The sequence below is a fragment of the Molossus molossus genome, unplaced genomic scaffold (assembly GCF_014108415.1).
Source record: "Molossus molossus isolate mMolMol1 unplaced genomic scaffold, mMolMol1.p scaffold_m16_p_21, whole genome shotgun sequence".
NCBI lineage: Eukaryota > Metazoa > Chordata > Mammalia > Chiroptera > Molossidae > Molossus > Molossus molossus.
Genome location: NW_023425357.1, coordinates 4,772,609 through 4,786,683, shown reverse-complemented (window position 1 = coordinate 4,786,683; position 14,075 = coordinate 4,772,609). Strand labels below are relative to the sequence as shown.

At 41.4% G+C, this 14,075-nt stretch overlaps 1 protein-coding gene and 1 pseudogene across 1 annotated transcript; one reads left to right on the top strand and one right to left on the bottom strand.

Annotated features, from left to right (window-relative positions):
* Positions 1-6,921: 6,921 nt before the first annotated feature.
* Positions 6,922-9,378, bottom strand: LOC118638836 (annotated as a pseudogene).
* Positions 9,379-10,178: 800 nt separating this feature from the next.
* Positions 10,179-11,973, top strand: LOC118638362 (zinc finger protein 781-like). The gene has a single exon (XM_036274114.1). The coding sequence runs from the start codon at positions 10,243-10,245 to the stop codon at positions 11,224-11,226; it is 984 nt and encodes a 327-aa protein (XP_036130007.1). The 5' UTR covers positions 10,179-10,242; the 3' UTR covers positions 11,227-11,973.
* The last annotated feature ends 2,102 nt before the right edge of the window (positions 11,974-14,075 follow it).

Sequence of the window (14,075 nt, the reverse complement as noted above, 5' to 3'; positions counted from 1 at the left end):
CTCTCCGGGCTGTGGGGTCCCTCAGAGGACGGGGGTCGTGCTGGGTCCGGCTCCCCGTGGGATGGAGCAGGAAGGGAGCCTGGGGTCTGAAGACGGGAAGGAGGTAGACCTGACACTGGTGTGCACAGCCAGAGGGAGAGTGAGCTGAGGGTCCTGGGGCCTGGGGCGGGGACGTGAGGGTGAAGCATGAGCCCAGGTTTGGCTTGTCTGGGAGGCGTGATGTGGGAGGCTGCAGTGGTCCTGCTGGGCAGGAAGGACGGGGCTGTGCAGGGATGTCCCGGAGCTTAGGTGGCATTTGTATGTTGTCCGCCTCCCCCGCCCCCATCCACCCTACCCAGCTGCTGTTGCTGAGGGCGGTAACCGGAATAATGGGACTGTGATGAGAGCAGCCAACACTAGCATGAGGACCACCTGTTCTCACTAAACTGGGGAGCCCTGGAGGAGGTTGAGCTGGGGAAGACGTGTCAGGAGTAGGATTGTGGGTTCTCCGAAAAAATGCTTTGGTTTCAGTTGTTTCATATCTTACAGGTTGGTGTGACCTTTGAGGACATTGCCCTGTACTTCTCCAGGAAGGAATGGAGCCTCCTTGATGAGAGTCAGAAAGGCTTGTATCTGAATGTGATGCTGGAAAACTTTGAACTTATATCTTCCATGGGTAAGACCCTCACTCTCACCAGTGACCTGGACTTGACTTGGCGTTTTCCCAGGGTGTTCTCTGTCCTCACACGTGGACTGTGGCACTGCTTGACTCCCCAATTTTCTGGGTAGTTTCTGTCCTTGATAGGGCTGGTTTGCTTGCATTGCATTTTTCTCTTCCTTCGCTCCTTGCAGGCCCATTACCTGCTGTATGGAACTCATACAGAAGGATTTGTGCTTGTACCATTGCAGGCAGCCAGTAGATTACACCTAGATTAGTTAGGGAAAGCATTTTTATGTACCTGTTCTTATTTGTACATAATTTAAAAAATATTTTCTGTACATCCTTAGCTTGTTTCTTTTTATTTTATTTATTTTTTATCCTTATCCAAGGACTTTTTTATTTTATTTTTTTCATTTATCTTAAGATAGAGCGGGACGGAGAAAAGGGAGCAGAGAGAGAGAGAGAGAGAGATTGGCTGGTCACCACCCACCAGACCCCAACCTGGGCGGGGACCAACTGAATCCGAGGTATGGGCCTGGGATTCTCTGGTCCACAGGTCGTCGCTCTAACCGCTGAGCCAATCCGGCTAGGGCCTTAGCTTGTTTCTTTTCTAGAAATTCTGGCTATTGAATCTTTTGAATACCTTCTATATTTTATATATTAATTTCTAATTACATACGGATACATGTTTTTTTTTAACGTGCTTAATTGTGCTTCCCAAATATTGAGTGTTTTTTGTTTGTTTCTTTTTTTAAAAAAAAAAATCTGTTGTTTTTGGCATCCCTGCATTCAGGAAATCTTGTACCACCATTTTTTCAGTAGGCTCAGTTGCTGTTTACCAGTGCCAACATAAGAAACATTCAAACCTGTAAAGGGTTTCCGTGCATTTGAGCCAAACTGTCCACAATTCCAGGAAGCAAAATCTCAAGGCATTGAGATAATGCTGTGGAGAATGGCAGTTTTGCACCTTCCTTTATACATTACAATCAAAAGAGAAGAAGTAGCCCTGACCTGTTTGGCTCGGCTGCTAGAGCGTCGGCACATGGACCAGAGAGTCCCGGGTTCGGTTCCTGCTAAGGGCATGTACCTCGTTTGAGGTGTGGATGGCAACCCGTCGATGTGTCTCTCTTGCATCAATATTTCTCTATTTTCCCCACTCTCTCCCTCCTGCTCTATCTGAAGATAAATGGAAAAAGGTCCTCGCGTGAGTATTAAAAAAGAGAGAGAGAAGAAGTAAGTGGGTTACATAAAATTTCATTGGTGATAGATTGTGGAGGCTAGAGAAAGCAAAGAGGGGGAAAATCCTGTGAGATTGGATGAAAAGTAAAATGACACTTTTTTTTATATAGTTGGGTGCAGGATAGATAACAGCCAGCAATTAACAACATAAAAATAACAATGAGAATATTTCTAATCTCTGTTCTGGTGCATTGACTGTGTCCTGAGGAGTCCAGAAAATGGCAAGTTTCCCTGACATTCTAATGGAATGTTATCATAGATGCAAAAGATAATAGAGACAGGATTAGTTAAGGGGAAGATTGACTTTTCTGAGCACAGATTCTAGGCGAGGCCATGACTACCGGCCATAAATTGCTTTTAATTAAAAAGTTTTAATCAGACCATCTTTTATGGCTCCTTTAGTATTCTGAGTTTGCAGAGCCACTACGCAGGCCTTCCCTGAACTTGCCAGGTTATAATGTGGTCCCCTTTCGTCCACACCAGTATTTACCTGTAAAGTATTTTTAATTAAGTTATGTAGTTTTGCTTGCCTACTTTGGCTCAGTGTTTAGAGCGTCGGCCCGCAGACCAGGGAGTCCCGGGTTTGGTTCCTGCTAAGGGCACGTACCTCATTTCCAGTTTGTCCCGGGCCCCAGTTGGGGTCGTGTGAGTGGCAACCAGTCGATGTGTCTCTCTCACATTGATGTTTCTCTCTTTCTCTCCCTCCCCCCGCCTGAAAAATATAAAATAAAAAGAAATAAAAAGTTACGTAGTTTTTTTTAGACACAGGTGTTGCCTTGTTATTAGCCTGCAGTCTAGTGTTAACATATATTACTTTCTTTTTAAAATATATATATATATATATATTTTTTACTGACGTTTTTAGAGGAAGAGAGAGGGAGAGAGAGATGGAAACATCTATGTGAGAGACAAACATCGATTAGCTGCCTCCTGCATTCCCCCACCCTGGCCTGGGCCAGGGATCCACCCTGCAACTAAAGTTTGGACCCTTGACTAGGAATCAAAGCTGAGAATCTTCTGTCCCAGGATCAAGTGGTAACTGCTGAGCCAAACCCGCCAGGGCTCATTAGGATTGCATTTAATCTGTAGATTGCTTTGGGGGTAGTATAGACATTTTATGGTATTAAATTTTCAAGTGCAAAATCAGAAGATGTCTTTCCATTTGTTTGTGTTTCCATTTCTTTTATCATTGTCTTAATAGTGCTCAGTGTATAGACCGTTCACGTTTTTGGTTGAATTTATTCCTGAGTATTTTATTGTTTTTGATGCTATTGTAAATTTACTATTTATTCATTTTTCTATCCAGGAATTCATTTATTAGTTATAGAAATGTAACTAATGTTTGTAGATTGATTATATATTTTGTGACTTTTCTGAATTTATTTATTTAAAATTTTTATTTATTGACTTGAGAGAGAGAGGGGAAGTGAGGCAAATAGACAGAAATAGAGAGGGAAACATTAATCTGCTGTTCTGCCCACTCTATGCATTCATTGGCTGCCCCCAAATGTGCCCTGATGGGAGATTGAACTTACAGTCTTGGTGCATCTGGACCACACTCTCATTGACTGGGCCACCTAGCCAGGATTCTAAATTTGTTTATTAATTTCAGAGGTTTTTATTGTGATCGTGACAATTTTCTCTTTGTAAGGTCATGTCACCTGCCAACATCTTATGATATGTTGTGGTTCATAGTGTGAGGTGTAATATCTCTTTTTTTTTTCAAGGTTCAAGGTAATTTGTACTATACCCTTTTTTTTAAAGATTTGTAAATGGATTTAATTTTAATTTTTTATTCTCACCCGAGGACATTTTTTTGCATTTATCCTCCTGATAGAGCAGGACAGAGAGAGGGAGGAAGAAAGTGAGAGAAACATCGATGTGAGAGAGACACATCGACTGGTTGCCACCCACATGACCCCAATCGGGGCCGGGGACAAACTGCAACAGAGGTACGTGTTCTTAGTGGGAACTGAACCAGGGACTCTCTGGTCCATGGGCTGATGCTCTAACTGCTGAGCCAAACTGGCCAGGGCTTTAAATTGATTTTTCGAGAGAGGAAGGAACAGAGAGAAACATCCATTTGAGCAGGAAACATAGATAAGCTCCTGCATGCCCCCACCTGGGATTTAACAGGCAATCCAGGCATGTGCTCTGATTGGGAATCAGTCTTCAACCATATGGTGCTTGTGAGGATAGCCAACCGAGCCACACCTGTGAATGCTGAGGTGTAATGTCTTATCTTTCCTTTTTTTTTTTTCCTGCCCCTAGCAGGAACCGAGCCCGGGACACTCTGGTCTGCAGGCCAACGCTCCAACCGCTGCACCAAACCGGCCAGGGCTCATTTCTTTTTTAATGTATTTGAGCCTTGTTTCTTTTGTTTCAGTCTAGCTAAAGCTTTAGCTTTGCCAATTTTGTGTATCTTTTTAAAAAATAACTCTTAATTATGGTATTCTTTTCTTTTGTCTCAGTTTTATTTATGTTTTTTTTTTTGTTTTCTTTGCTAGCTTTAGTTGTCCTTTCTTACTGTATTTCTAGTTTTCTGAGGTGCAAAGAAGGCTAGGTTTTTTTATATAAGATCTTTTTTCTTTTTTTTAATATATATTTAATTTTAAAGTCAATTAAATTTTTTTCTTTATTGGTTTTAGAGAGAGAGGAAGGGAGAGGGAGAGAGAGATAGAAACATCAATGAGAGAGAACATCGATTGGCTGCTTCCTGCATGTTCCCCACAGGGGTTTTGGCCCACAACCTGGGCATGTAACCTGACTGGGAATCTAACATGCGACCTTTTGGTGCATGGGTTGACACTAAACTACTGAGCCACACCGCTGGGCTTAAATATATTTCTATTGATTTTCTTTTTTAGAGACAGAGATAGAAACATTGATTGGCTGCCTCTTGTAAGCCTCTTACCTGGGGATCGAGCATGCAACCCAGGCTTCTGCCTTCTAGGAATTGAACCAGGACCTCTCAATCTATGAGACAATGTTCAATCCACTGAGCCACACTGGCTGGGCTATTTCATGCATTTGGTGTGTGTGTGTGTTGATTTTTTTAGCTTTCTAGAATCTAAAATTGATTTCTAGTTTCATACATTGTGATCAGGTAAGATGCTTGACGTGATTTCTTCTCAAAGTTGGAGAGTTGTTTTTTGACCTAACATCTGATCCATAGAGTGTTTCCTGTGCACTTGACAAGAATGCATCTCCTGCTGCATTTGGATGTAATGTTCTTATTAGTTCTGTTTGATGTAAAGTGTAGTCAAACTTCACTTATTCCTTATTGCTTTGGATGGGATGATCTACCTGTTGTTGAGGGGCAGTGTTGAAGTTACCTACTGATACTGGGTGTTGTTTGTGCCTTCAGATTTGGTATTTATTTTCTTAATATACTTAGTTGCTCCGTTGTTTAGTGCTTAATACTTAAAATTGTTATAGTCTTTTAATTTTTTTTTAAACAAAATTTTGTTTAATTGATTTGGAGAGAGAGAGAGAGGAACATCAATGTGAGAGTGAAACAACAGTCGGCTCCCTCCTTTATGCCCCCTGCTGGACACTGAGCCTGCAACCAGGGTATGTGCCCTGACAGGGAATCAAACTGGCAACCTTTTGGTGTACTGGGTGACACCCAACCATCTGAGCCATACTGGACAGGGTTAAAATTGATATTCTCTTGATGAGTTGACTTATTTATCATTCTGTGATGACCTTTGTTTCTTGTGACAATTTTTTAGGTGATCTGTTTTGTCTGATAGAATTTTAGTCATCCCTGCTTTTTTTTCCTCTTTTTTTTTTCACGGAATGCTTTTTCTATCATTATTTTCTGCCTGTTTATGTTTATAAAGATTTAATGGCGCTTATAGTTAGCAAGCTTGTAGTTGGTTTTACCTTCAGTCACTCTTGTTTTTTGACTGGAGAATCTGTTTTAGGACCTACAGTTGCCACTTCTTCGTTGGTTTCTGGCTCTTTTGTACTTCCTTTGTTTGTGTTTCTGTATTGTGGTCTTGTGGTGTGACTCCTATCTCTTTTGTACATCTATTAGAATGTTTGCTTGTGATTTCCAAGAGACTTATATAAGATAACTCATACTCTTTACAATCTATTTTCTGGTAACACCTTCAATTACATACAAAAATTCTACCCTTTGACTCAACCATACACCCTTTTTTTATCCTCACCTGATATTTTTCCACTTATTATCAGATAGAGTGGGGGAGAGAGAGAGAGAGAGGAGACAGAGAGGAGAGAAACATCAATGTGACGTGACAGAGCCACATCAACTGGTTGCCACCCGCACGACCCAACCAGGGCCGGGGACTAACCGCAATCGAATTACATGCCCTTGACTGGAATCAAACCCGGGACTCACTGGTCGGCTCTAACCACTGAGCAGAACCAGCCAGGCCCCATACTTCCTTTTATAGGTTTTTGATGTCTCAAGTCACACCTTAGTATTATTTTTCATCTTGAAGAACTTTAGGCATTTCTAGTAAGTCAGGTTTAGTGGCAGTGAATTTTCTTAGCTTTTGTCTGTCTTGGAAAATACTTCTTATTTCTGAAGAACAGTTTTTCTAGATAAAGTACTGATGGTTTTCATTTAGTCTTGAATATGTCATTCATGTGTTCCCGTTTGTGTGGAGTTAGTTTTTTTTGTGCTTTCACAATTCTGTTTGTCTTTAAAGTGTCTTGGTTAAGTCCAATATGCATTGAATCTGCACAGGGACCTGTGCGAATGCATGTATTTGATTATTCACATATCTTTTTTAAAAAAAATCCTTTCGGGAGGATATTTTTCCATTTATTTTCAGACAGAGTGGGAGGGAGGGAGAGAGAGAAAAACATCGACTGGTTGCCTCCTGCACAACCCCAACCAAGGTCGGGGACAAAACTGCAACTCTTTGATCCGTGAGCCGACATTCCAACCACTGAGCCAAACTGGCCAGGGCTCACATCTGTTTTCAGATTTGGAAAGTCAGTCTTCAGCTTGTTTATTTTTTTATCCTGAAGATTTTAATATCACATAAGAAAACAAAATATGAAGCTTAGAACTGGATCACTTGACCCTTTTCTATCTTATCTTCTCCCAGTTCAAAATGCCACATCTCTTTTAACAGCTGGCATTCGCGTAGATAGGCAGTTGGGCTCAATGCATTCAAGCCTCAGCACAATCTTCTTTGTAGTTTCACCTTTTTTGTGGAAAACTGTCTTAGTTTGCCCACCATAGCCACCCTGCTTCCTGTCATAATGTCACTGTCCCTGCACAAACAGAGAATCCTTCCCCTTGTACTGTGTTACTTTGTAGGATTGATGCTTGCCACACTTTTTACAGAAAGTCTGGTGGGGCCCTGGCCAGTTTGGCTCAGCTGTTGAGCGTCGGCCTGTGGACCGGAGAGTCCTGGATTCCGTTCCCGCTAGGGGCATGTACCAAAAAAAAAAGAAAATCTGGTGAGTTTTAGGAACATTCACCATGCTTGCAAGAGCCTTATGGGCACAGAAAAGCCAGCCTTTTTTTTTTTTAATTTTCTACCCCTCTTTCTTCTCTCCCTTTTCTGTCTCTCTGATTCCCACTACCACCATCACCACCCTCGGTGTTCCCTGTGATTCCCATAATGCAAATATAGGTGATTTTGTTTGTTTGTTTGTTTGTTTTTTATCCTCACCCGAGGATATTTTTCCATTTTTTGTACAGAGAGAGTGGGAGGGAGAGAGAGGAAGAGAGAGAGAGTGAGAGAAACATCGACGTGAAGGGACACATCGAGTGGCTGCCACCCGCACGACCAACCAGGGCCGGGGACAAACTGCAACCGAAGTACGTGCCCTTAGCGGGAACCGAACCCGGGTCTCTCCAGACCGCAGGCCGACGCTTTAACTGCTGAGCCAAACCGGCCAGGGCCAAATATAGGTGATTTTGATGGTGTTACTTAATGCCCTTTGCTGTCTTTTTTAAATTTATTTATTTATTCTCTTTTTTCTCCACATGGATTATTTTAAATGATGTGTCTTTGACATCACATATTCTTTCATGTCTGCTTTTGGTACTCTTTATTGCATTTTCTATTTGATTTATTATACTTTGTCGATACCATCACTTCTGAATCTTTTTCTTTTTCTATCTGTCTAATAGTTTCCTTTTCTTCCTATGTTGGTTTCTTCATCATGTAGGTTCCATTTATGTTATCTTGTTCACGGATGTTTCTAAAGTAAATATTTGGGATTTGTTGTCAGGCTATAAATCTTCATTTGTTTGGTATCAATTAGTGTTAAATTAGGTTGTCTTCATGGTATCCTTGTTTTAGTTTTTCTTACTTGTTTCAATGTTACAGAGCAATTCTGGCTGGAGAAATAGATTAATCTGCATGTGGAATCAAGAGTGTTAGCTGGGTGTGGTGTTGTGTTTCAGGTCTGAGACAAGTCCCAGCAGCCTAGTCTCATAAATGCTCCATGAGCTAAGGTTAGAATAGCAAAAACCTTGGGTCTACAGTGGTTTTGGAAGCAATTATTTTGAATGACAATTGAGAGTTCTGGGCTCTGGTGGCAAATACTGCTGAAGACATTTTTTTTCTTTCTTTCTTTCCTGGGGTAGTTTGTGGCCAAGGGGATTTCTTTTAGAATTCATGCTGATAAACCATAGAGTCTTTTGATGTGTAAACTGTGGAGGGTTCACAGATGTTGCAGGGGCTTCTGTGGTTTCAAAAAACAAACATTTCCAGTGTTTATTACAAAACAGGCCACGAGGGGTCAATGTTAGCACAAACTCAGTGGCTGGTAGAGGTAAATTTGACCCTGTTTTTGACCCAGCTATCTTCAAATATGTTTGGTAACCCAGTCTTCCCAGTTATGCTTTTCTATGCAGTTCTTTATTTTTTGCTCTTCTGCATTGCTGTTTGTTTTAGTTGAACTCTTACTCCCCTCCTTTGTGGTGGTTTTTGTTCATGGATAGCTGTCTACTTGTTCTGGGAGAGAGAGAAATATTTGTATCCCATATTCTGCCATCTTGCTGAAGTCACTCACATAGATCTTCTTCCTGTGGTCTCTTTTGTGCTGTGATGTTCTTCCACAGTACTAGCCATTCATCTCTCAGTTTTTCTTTTAGGATTTGTATCTTCTGTATCCCATGTAATAGCTCAGCTGGGATTTAAGGGGAAGAATCATTTGTACATCACGTGAGAAACATGATTTCATCCATGTCAGGGTAGACCTGGAGGCAGTGTTGCCTTGGTGAAGGGCTGCTGGAAAGGGTTTGATACCATACCTTGTTAATGTCATGAATCGGAATTCATTCTGTTCAAAAGTGTTTTGTTACTATTGCCAGTTCCTCACCCCATTCTATTTGTTCTTGATTATTGTTGACCCTTTGCCAACCACTTAGTTCTAATATTTATCATTTCTACTTGGATTCCTACCTCTCTTCTCTGTGTCTTATCCTGTGCTTCTGTCCCTCCCGTGGTGAGGTATCCTCCATTGTTTGACTTTGGGGCCAAGTAATGTATAGCAGCCATTTCCTCAGAGTCTAAGTCACTTGTCTTGAAAATTATCCTATAGAATCATGTCTATCTGTGACAGGTGGACATTTGTAATGAGATTATCCCTTCCTTATAAAGTCAGCATGTACTTCACCAGCCTTTCCTTCTGTTCAGGTTGTTGCTGTGGAGCAGAAAATGTGGAGGCACCAACTGAACTGGATGTTTCTGTAAGAGTGTCAGAGGCAAACAATCCGTCTATAGCTTTGTCTTCCCAGAAGAGCCACCCTTGTGGACGTTGTGGACCAGTCCTGAAAGAGATTTTCCAGCTGACTGAGCAGGAGGAAATACAGCACAGCCAGATACTGTTGAGGTGTGGGGCATGTGCAAAACAATTTCCTTTCAGTGCAACATTTTACCAGCACCAGGAGCAGTATGTGAAAGAGAAGCCTTTCCTTAGATGGTTGGACAAGATATCGTTTGTGAAGGGCTATAATTTCAATGTGTCACAGAAACTGTCTACTTTCGAAGAGATTGGGCAGGACATATTTACCTGGTCAGGGCATCTTCAACAGCAGGCTTTTCACACCATGGATAGGCCACATGATATCTTATCGTCTTGGGTGACTTTTCAAAGCACAAATAATAATTATACCAGGAATGAATATAAGAAAGCCATTGACTGCAACCACATGTTTCTTAAGGGCAAGGATGTTTGTACCGGAAGACGGTGTTTTGTGTGCCGTGAATGTGGAAAATATTTTACCAAAATTTCTACTTTTCATTATCATCAGAAAGTTCACACTGGAGAAAGACCTTATGAGTGCCGTGAATGTGGGAAATGTTATTTCAGTATCTCTGGCTTTCGTTATCATCGGAGACTTCACTCAGGAGAAAGGCCTTATGAGTGCAGCGAATGTGGGAAATCTTTTTCAAGGATCTATTACCTTCGTTATCATCAGAGAGTTCACACTGGAGAAAGACCTTATGAGTGTCGTGAATGTGGGAAATCTTTTACAAGTCGCACTGGCCTCCGTTATCATCAGCGATTTCACACAGGAGAAAGGCCTTATGAGTGCAGTGAATGTGGGAAATCTTTTACCTGTAGCAGTGGTCTCCGCTGTCATCAGAGAGTTCACACTGGAGAAAGGCCTTATGAATGCAGTGAATGTGGGAAATCTTTTGCAAGTAGCACTGTACTTCGTTGTCATAAGAGAGTTCACACTGGAGAAAGGCCTTATGAGTGCCATGAATGTGGGAAATCTTTTACAAGTAGCAATGGCCTCCGTTATCATCAGCGATTTCACACTGGAGAAAGGCCTTATGAGTGCAATAAATGTGGGAAATTTTTTACTGGGATCCAAGGTCTTCGTAATCATCAGAGAGTTCACACTGGAGAAAAGCCTTATGAGTGCCATGAATGTGGGAAATCTTTTGCAAGTACCACTGTCCTCCGTTGTCATCAGAGAGTTCACACTAGAGAAAGGCCTTTTGAATGTCGTGAATGTGGAAAATCGTTTACAAGTAGCACTGGCCTTCGTTATCATCAGAGATTTCACACTGGAGAAAGGCCTTTTGAGTGCCATCAATGTGGGAAATTTTTTACCAGTAGAAATGGCCTTCGTTATCATCAGAGAGTTCACACGGGAGAAAAGCCTTATGAGTGCCATCAATGTGGGAAATCTTTTACCAGCAGCAATGGCCTTCTATGTCATCAGAGACTTCACACTGGAGAAAGGCCTTATGAGTGCAGTCAATGTGGGAAATGTTTTACCAGGAGCCATAGTCTTTCTTATCACCAGAGAGTTCACACTAAAGAAAGAACATAGGAGTGTAGTTAATGTGGGGAATCTTTTAGCTAAACTTTTACCCTCCTTCCGCACATAGGAGTTTACATGGGAGGAAGGTCATAGACGTGTAGGAAATGTAAAGTTTTTTAGTTCAGTCTTAATAGTACTGTAGGAAACACTGAAGTTTTGTTTGTCTGAATTGAATCTCATACATCCAAACGTCAACAGTAAGGACGCTTCCCATTAGTTTATTTTGTGGGAAGCATGTGTATCCATGTTGCACTTTCTAATTTAGCCAGGTGTCTCACCATATCTGTGTGACTGCATGTTTTTGTTGCATAAGTTATTTCACGTGTACTACCTATTAGATATCCACACATTGCATCAGTCACCATCCTAATGTGCTCAGATAAGCTGTGTTCTCTGATTTTCGGAGAAAATTATTAATAGCCTACATTTTTAGGAGGTCTTCCATTTCTTTCACTCTCAGTACTTGGTACATGGATCTGACTCGTCCCCAGAGAACATCACCTGAGTTCAGCTAGCAGCTTGCAGAATAACTGCCTTTTTCAGAGACAGGCTTTTTCTAGATGCCAGTGATGAACCTTTTTAGTGTCCAAGTCACCAATGTAAGAACTTTTGGACTCATGTCTTTTTGGTTTGTAAAATAATGAAGGCCTTTTTTCTAAGTTTTTTTTTTACTCTTTGGTATTCCATTTGCTGTGTGGGCTAGTTTATAAGCAGATCTAGTCTCCCCAAGCAGGAGGAAGTGAACTTTTTCAGGGTCTTAAAAGTTCCTCTGTTCCAGAAATTAGCAGTTTTTGCCAAATTTGCATTGCTGCTTATATTTCTTTCTTTCTTTTTTTTTTTTTTTTTAATGTTTTTTTATTGATTTTTCAGAGAGAGAGAGAGAGAGAGAGAGAGGATGGGAGAGAGATAGAAACATCAATGTGAGAGAGAAACATTGATTGGCTGCCCCCTGTACTTGTATGTGCCCTGGCCAGGAATCGAACTGGGACCTTCCAGTCTATGGGATGACACTCAGTCCACTGCCACACCAGCCCTGCTGTGTGTAATTCTCTATCTGGACATAAATTTCATTTACCTTTTGTTAGTAGCTCAGCCCATAGTCTGAGTCCTCGGGTAGGTGAATGTTTAATTTACAGAGATTAGCAAATAGTGATCCACACTGATTGTACATTTTTGCATTCTTCCATCAATGTATAAGGGATTCCATTCTTAAACATCCTAGAGAATATTTGAGTTGGTCCATCGTTCTTTATTTAAATACTTTTGTTAACTTTGTTGTGCTACCTCACTGTTGTGTGACTATATTTTTCTAAGGATTTGTGATGATCCTTTTCTGAGATGTGTATGTCCTATCTATGTATCTTTAGTAAAATGTCTGATCATGTGTACTGACTAAATTGAGTTTTGGCAATTTAACAAAAGGATAATGAAAGAACAGAGATGGAGGTTGGAATTTCACTGATTTTGTTTTTTGCTTTATGGAATAAAGGTTTTTGTATTGGAAAATATGTCCTTTTTTTTTTTTTTGTATGTGCCCCTAGCGGGAGCCGAACCAGGGACTCTCTGGTCCGCAGGCCGATGCTCTAACCGCTGAGCCAAACTGGCCAGGGCAATATGTCCTAATTTTTAAATAATTTTTATGCTATGCATAATGCAAAGGACACCTTTAATTCTCACCTGCACTAGTAATATTGTCCTTCACTAACCGAAGTCCAGTAATTTATTAACACAATTGGCTTTTGCTTTGTACTGTTCTCTAATTTTCCTAGTATCCTATCATGGGGAATTCTTGCTTTGCAACAGGTCTGTTTCTTGAGACCAGATGGCATAAGGACCGGTGGAGTGTATTGGAGGGAAATAGGATGGCAGTGATCAGAGCCCTGGGTCAGGGACCCTGGATTTGAATTTCAGATTCTCGAATAGCATTGGGACTTAAAATGAAATAACCCCTTCCTGTGGTCTGGGCTTCAGTTTTCCCCTGTATAAAACAAGTAAAAGGTATTTCTCCATCCCTGAGATGTTGGAGGTTGAGAGCTAAGGTATCCATTTGCAATAAGGCAGCTATGCCTGCAGCCTGTCTTGGCTGGAGCAACTCCTGCCTGCAGAAATATTCTCAGGCCAGGCACTTCTCACTCACCCTTTGTTTTGGGGTGCTTTTGAGACAGAAATGGGCCTTTTACAAACCCACTGACCCACCTGCAGGGAAGCAGGTGCTGTGGGACTGAAGGCTCTGTGGAGTCTCCAACCCAGAATTTCCAGGTGACTCCTACAGCTCCCTGAATCTCAATCGGCTGAATGTGATATGCAGGTGATGATAGCACTTACCTTGGCCCTTCAAGATCAATAAAAATAACAAATTAAATACTTGATGTTGCCAGGATTCCAGAGCGTTTTTTTGGGTAATCTTCACCTGAGGATATTTTTCCATAGATTTTTAGAGATAGTGGGAGGGAGGAAGGGAGGGAGAGAGAAACATCATATGAAAGAGATATCAATTGTTTGCCTCCTGCTGCACCCAGACGGGCTGTGGACCAAACCTGCAACCTAGCTATGTGTCCATGACCTGGAATTGAACCATTGACCCTTCAGTGTGCAGGCCGACACTATCCACTGTGCCACACTGACCAGGACAGCTTTTTAAAAAAAAAATTTTTTTTAAGTTTTAATTTATTGTTGAAAATATTACAGATGTCCTCCCTTTAACCCCCATTGACCCCCCCCCGCCATGTCTTCACTATTGTCTGTGTCCATGGTTTATGCATATATGCATACACGTTCTTTTTTTTATCCTCATCTGAGGACATTTTTCTATTTTTTGTTCAGATAGAGTGGGAGGGAGAGAAACATCCATGTGAAAGGAACATATCAAGTGGCTGCCACCCGAATGACCAACCAGGGCTGGGGAAAAGCTGCAAC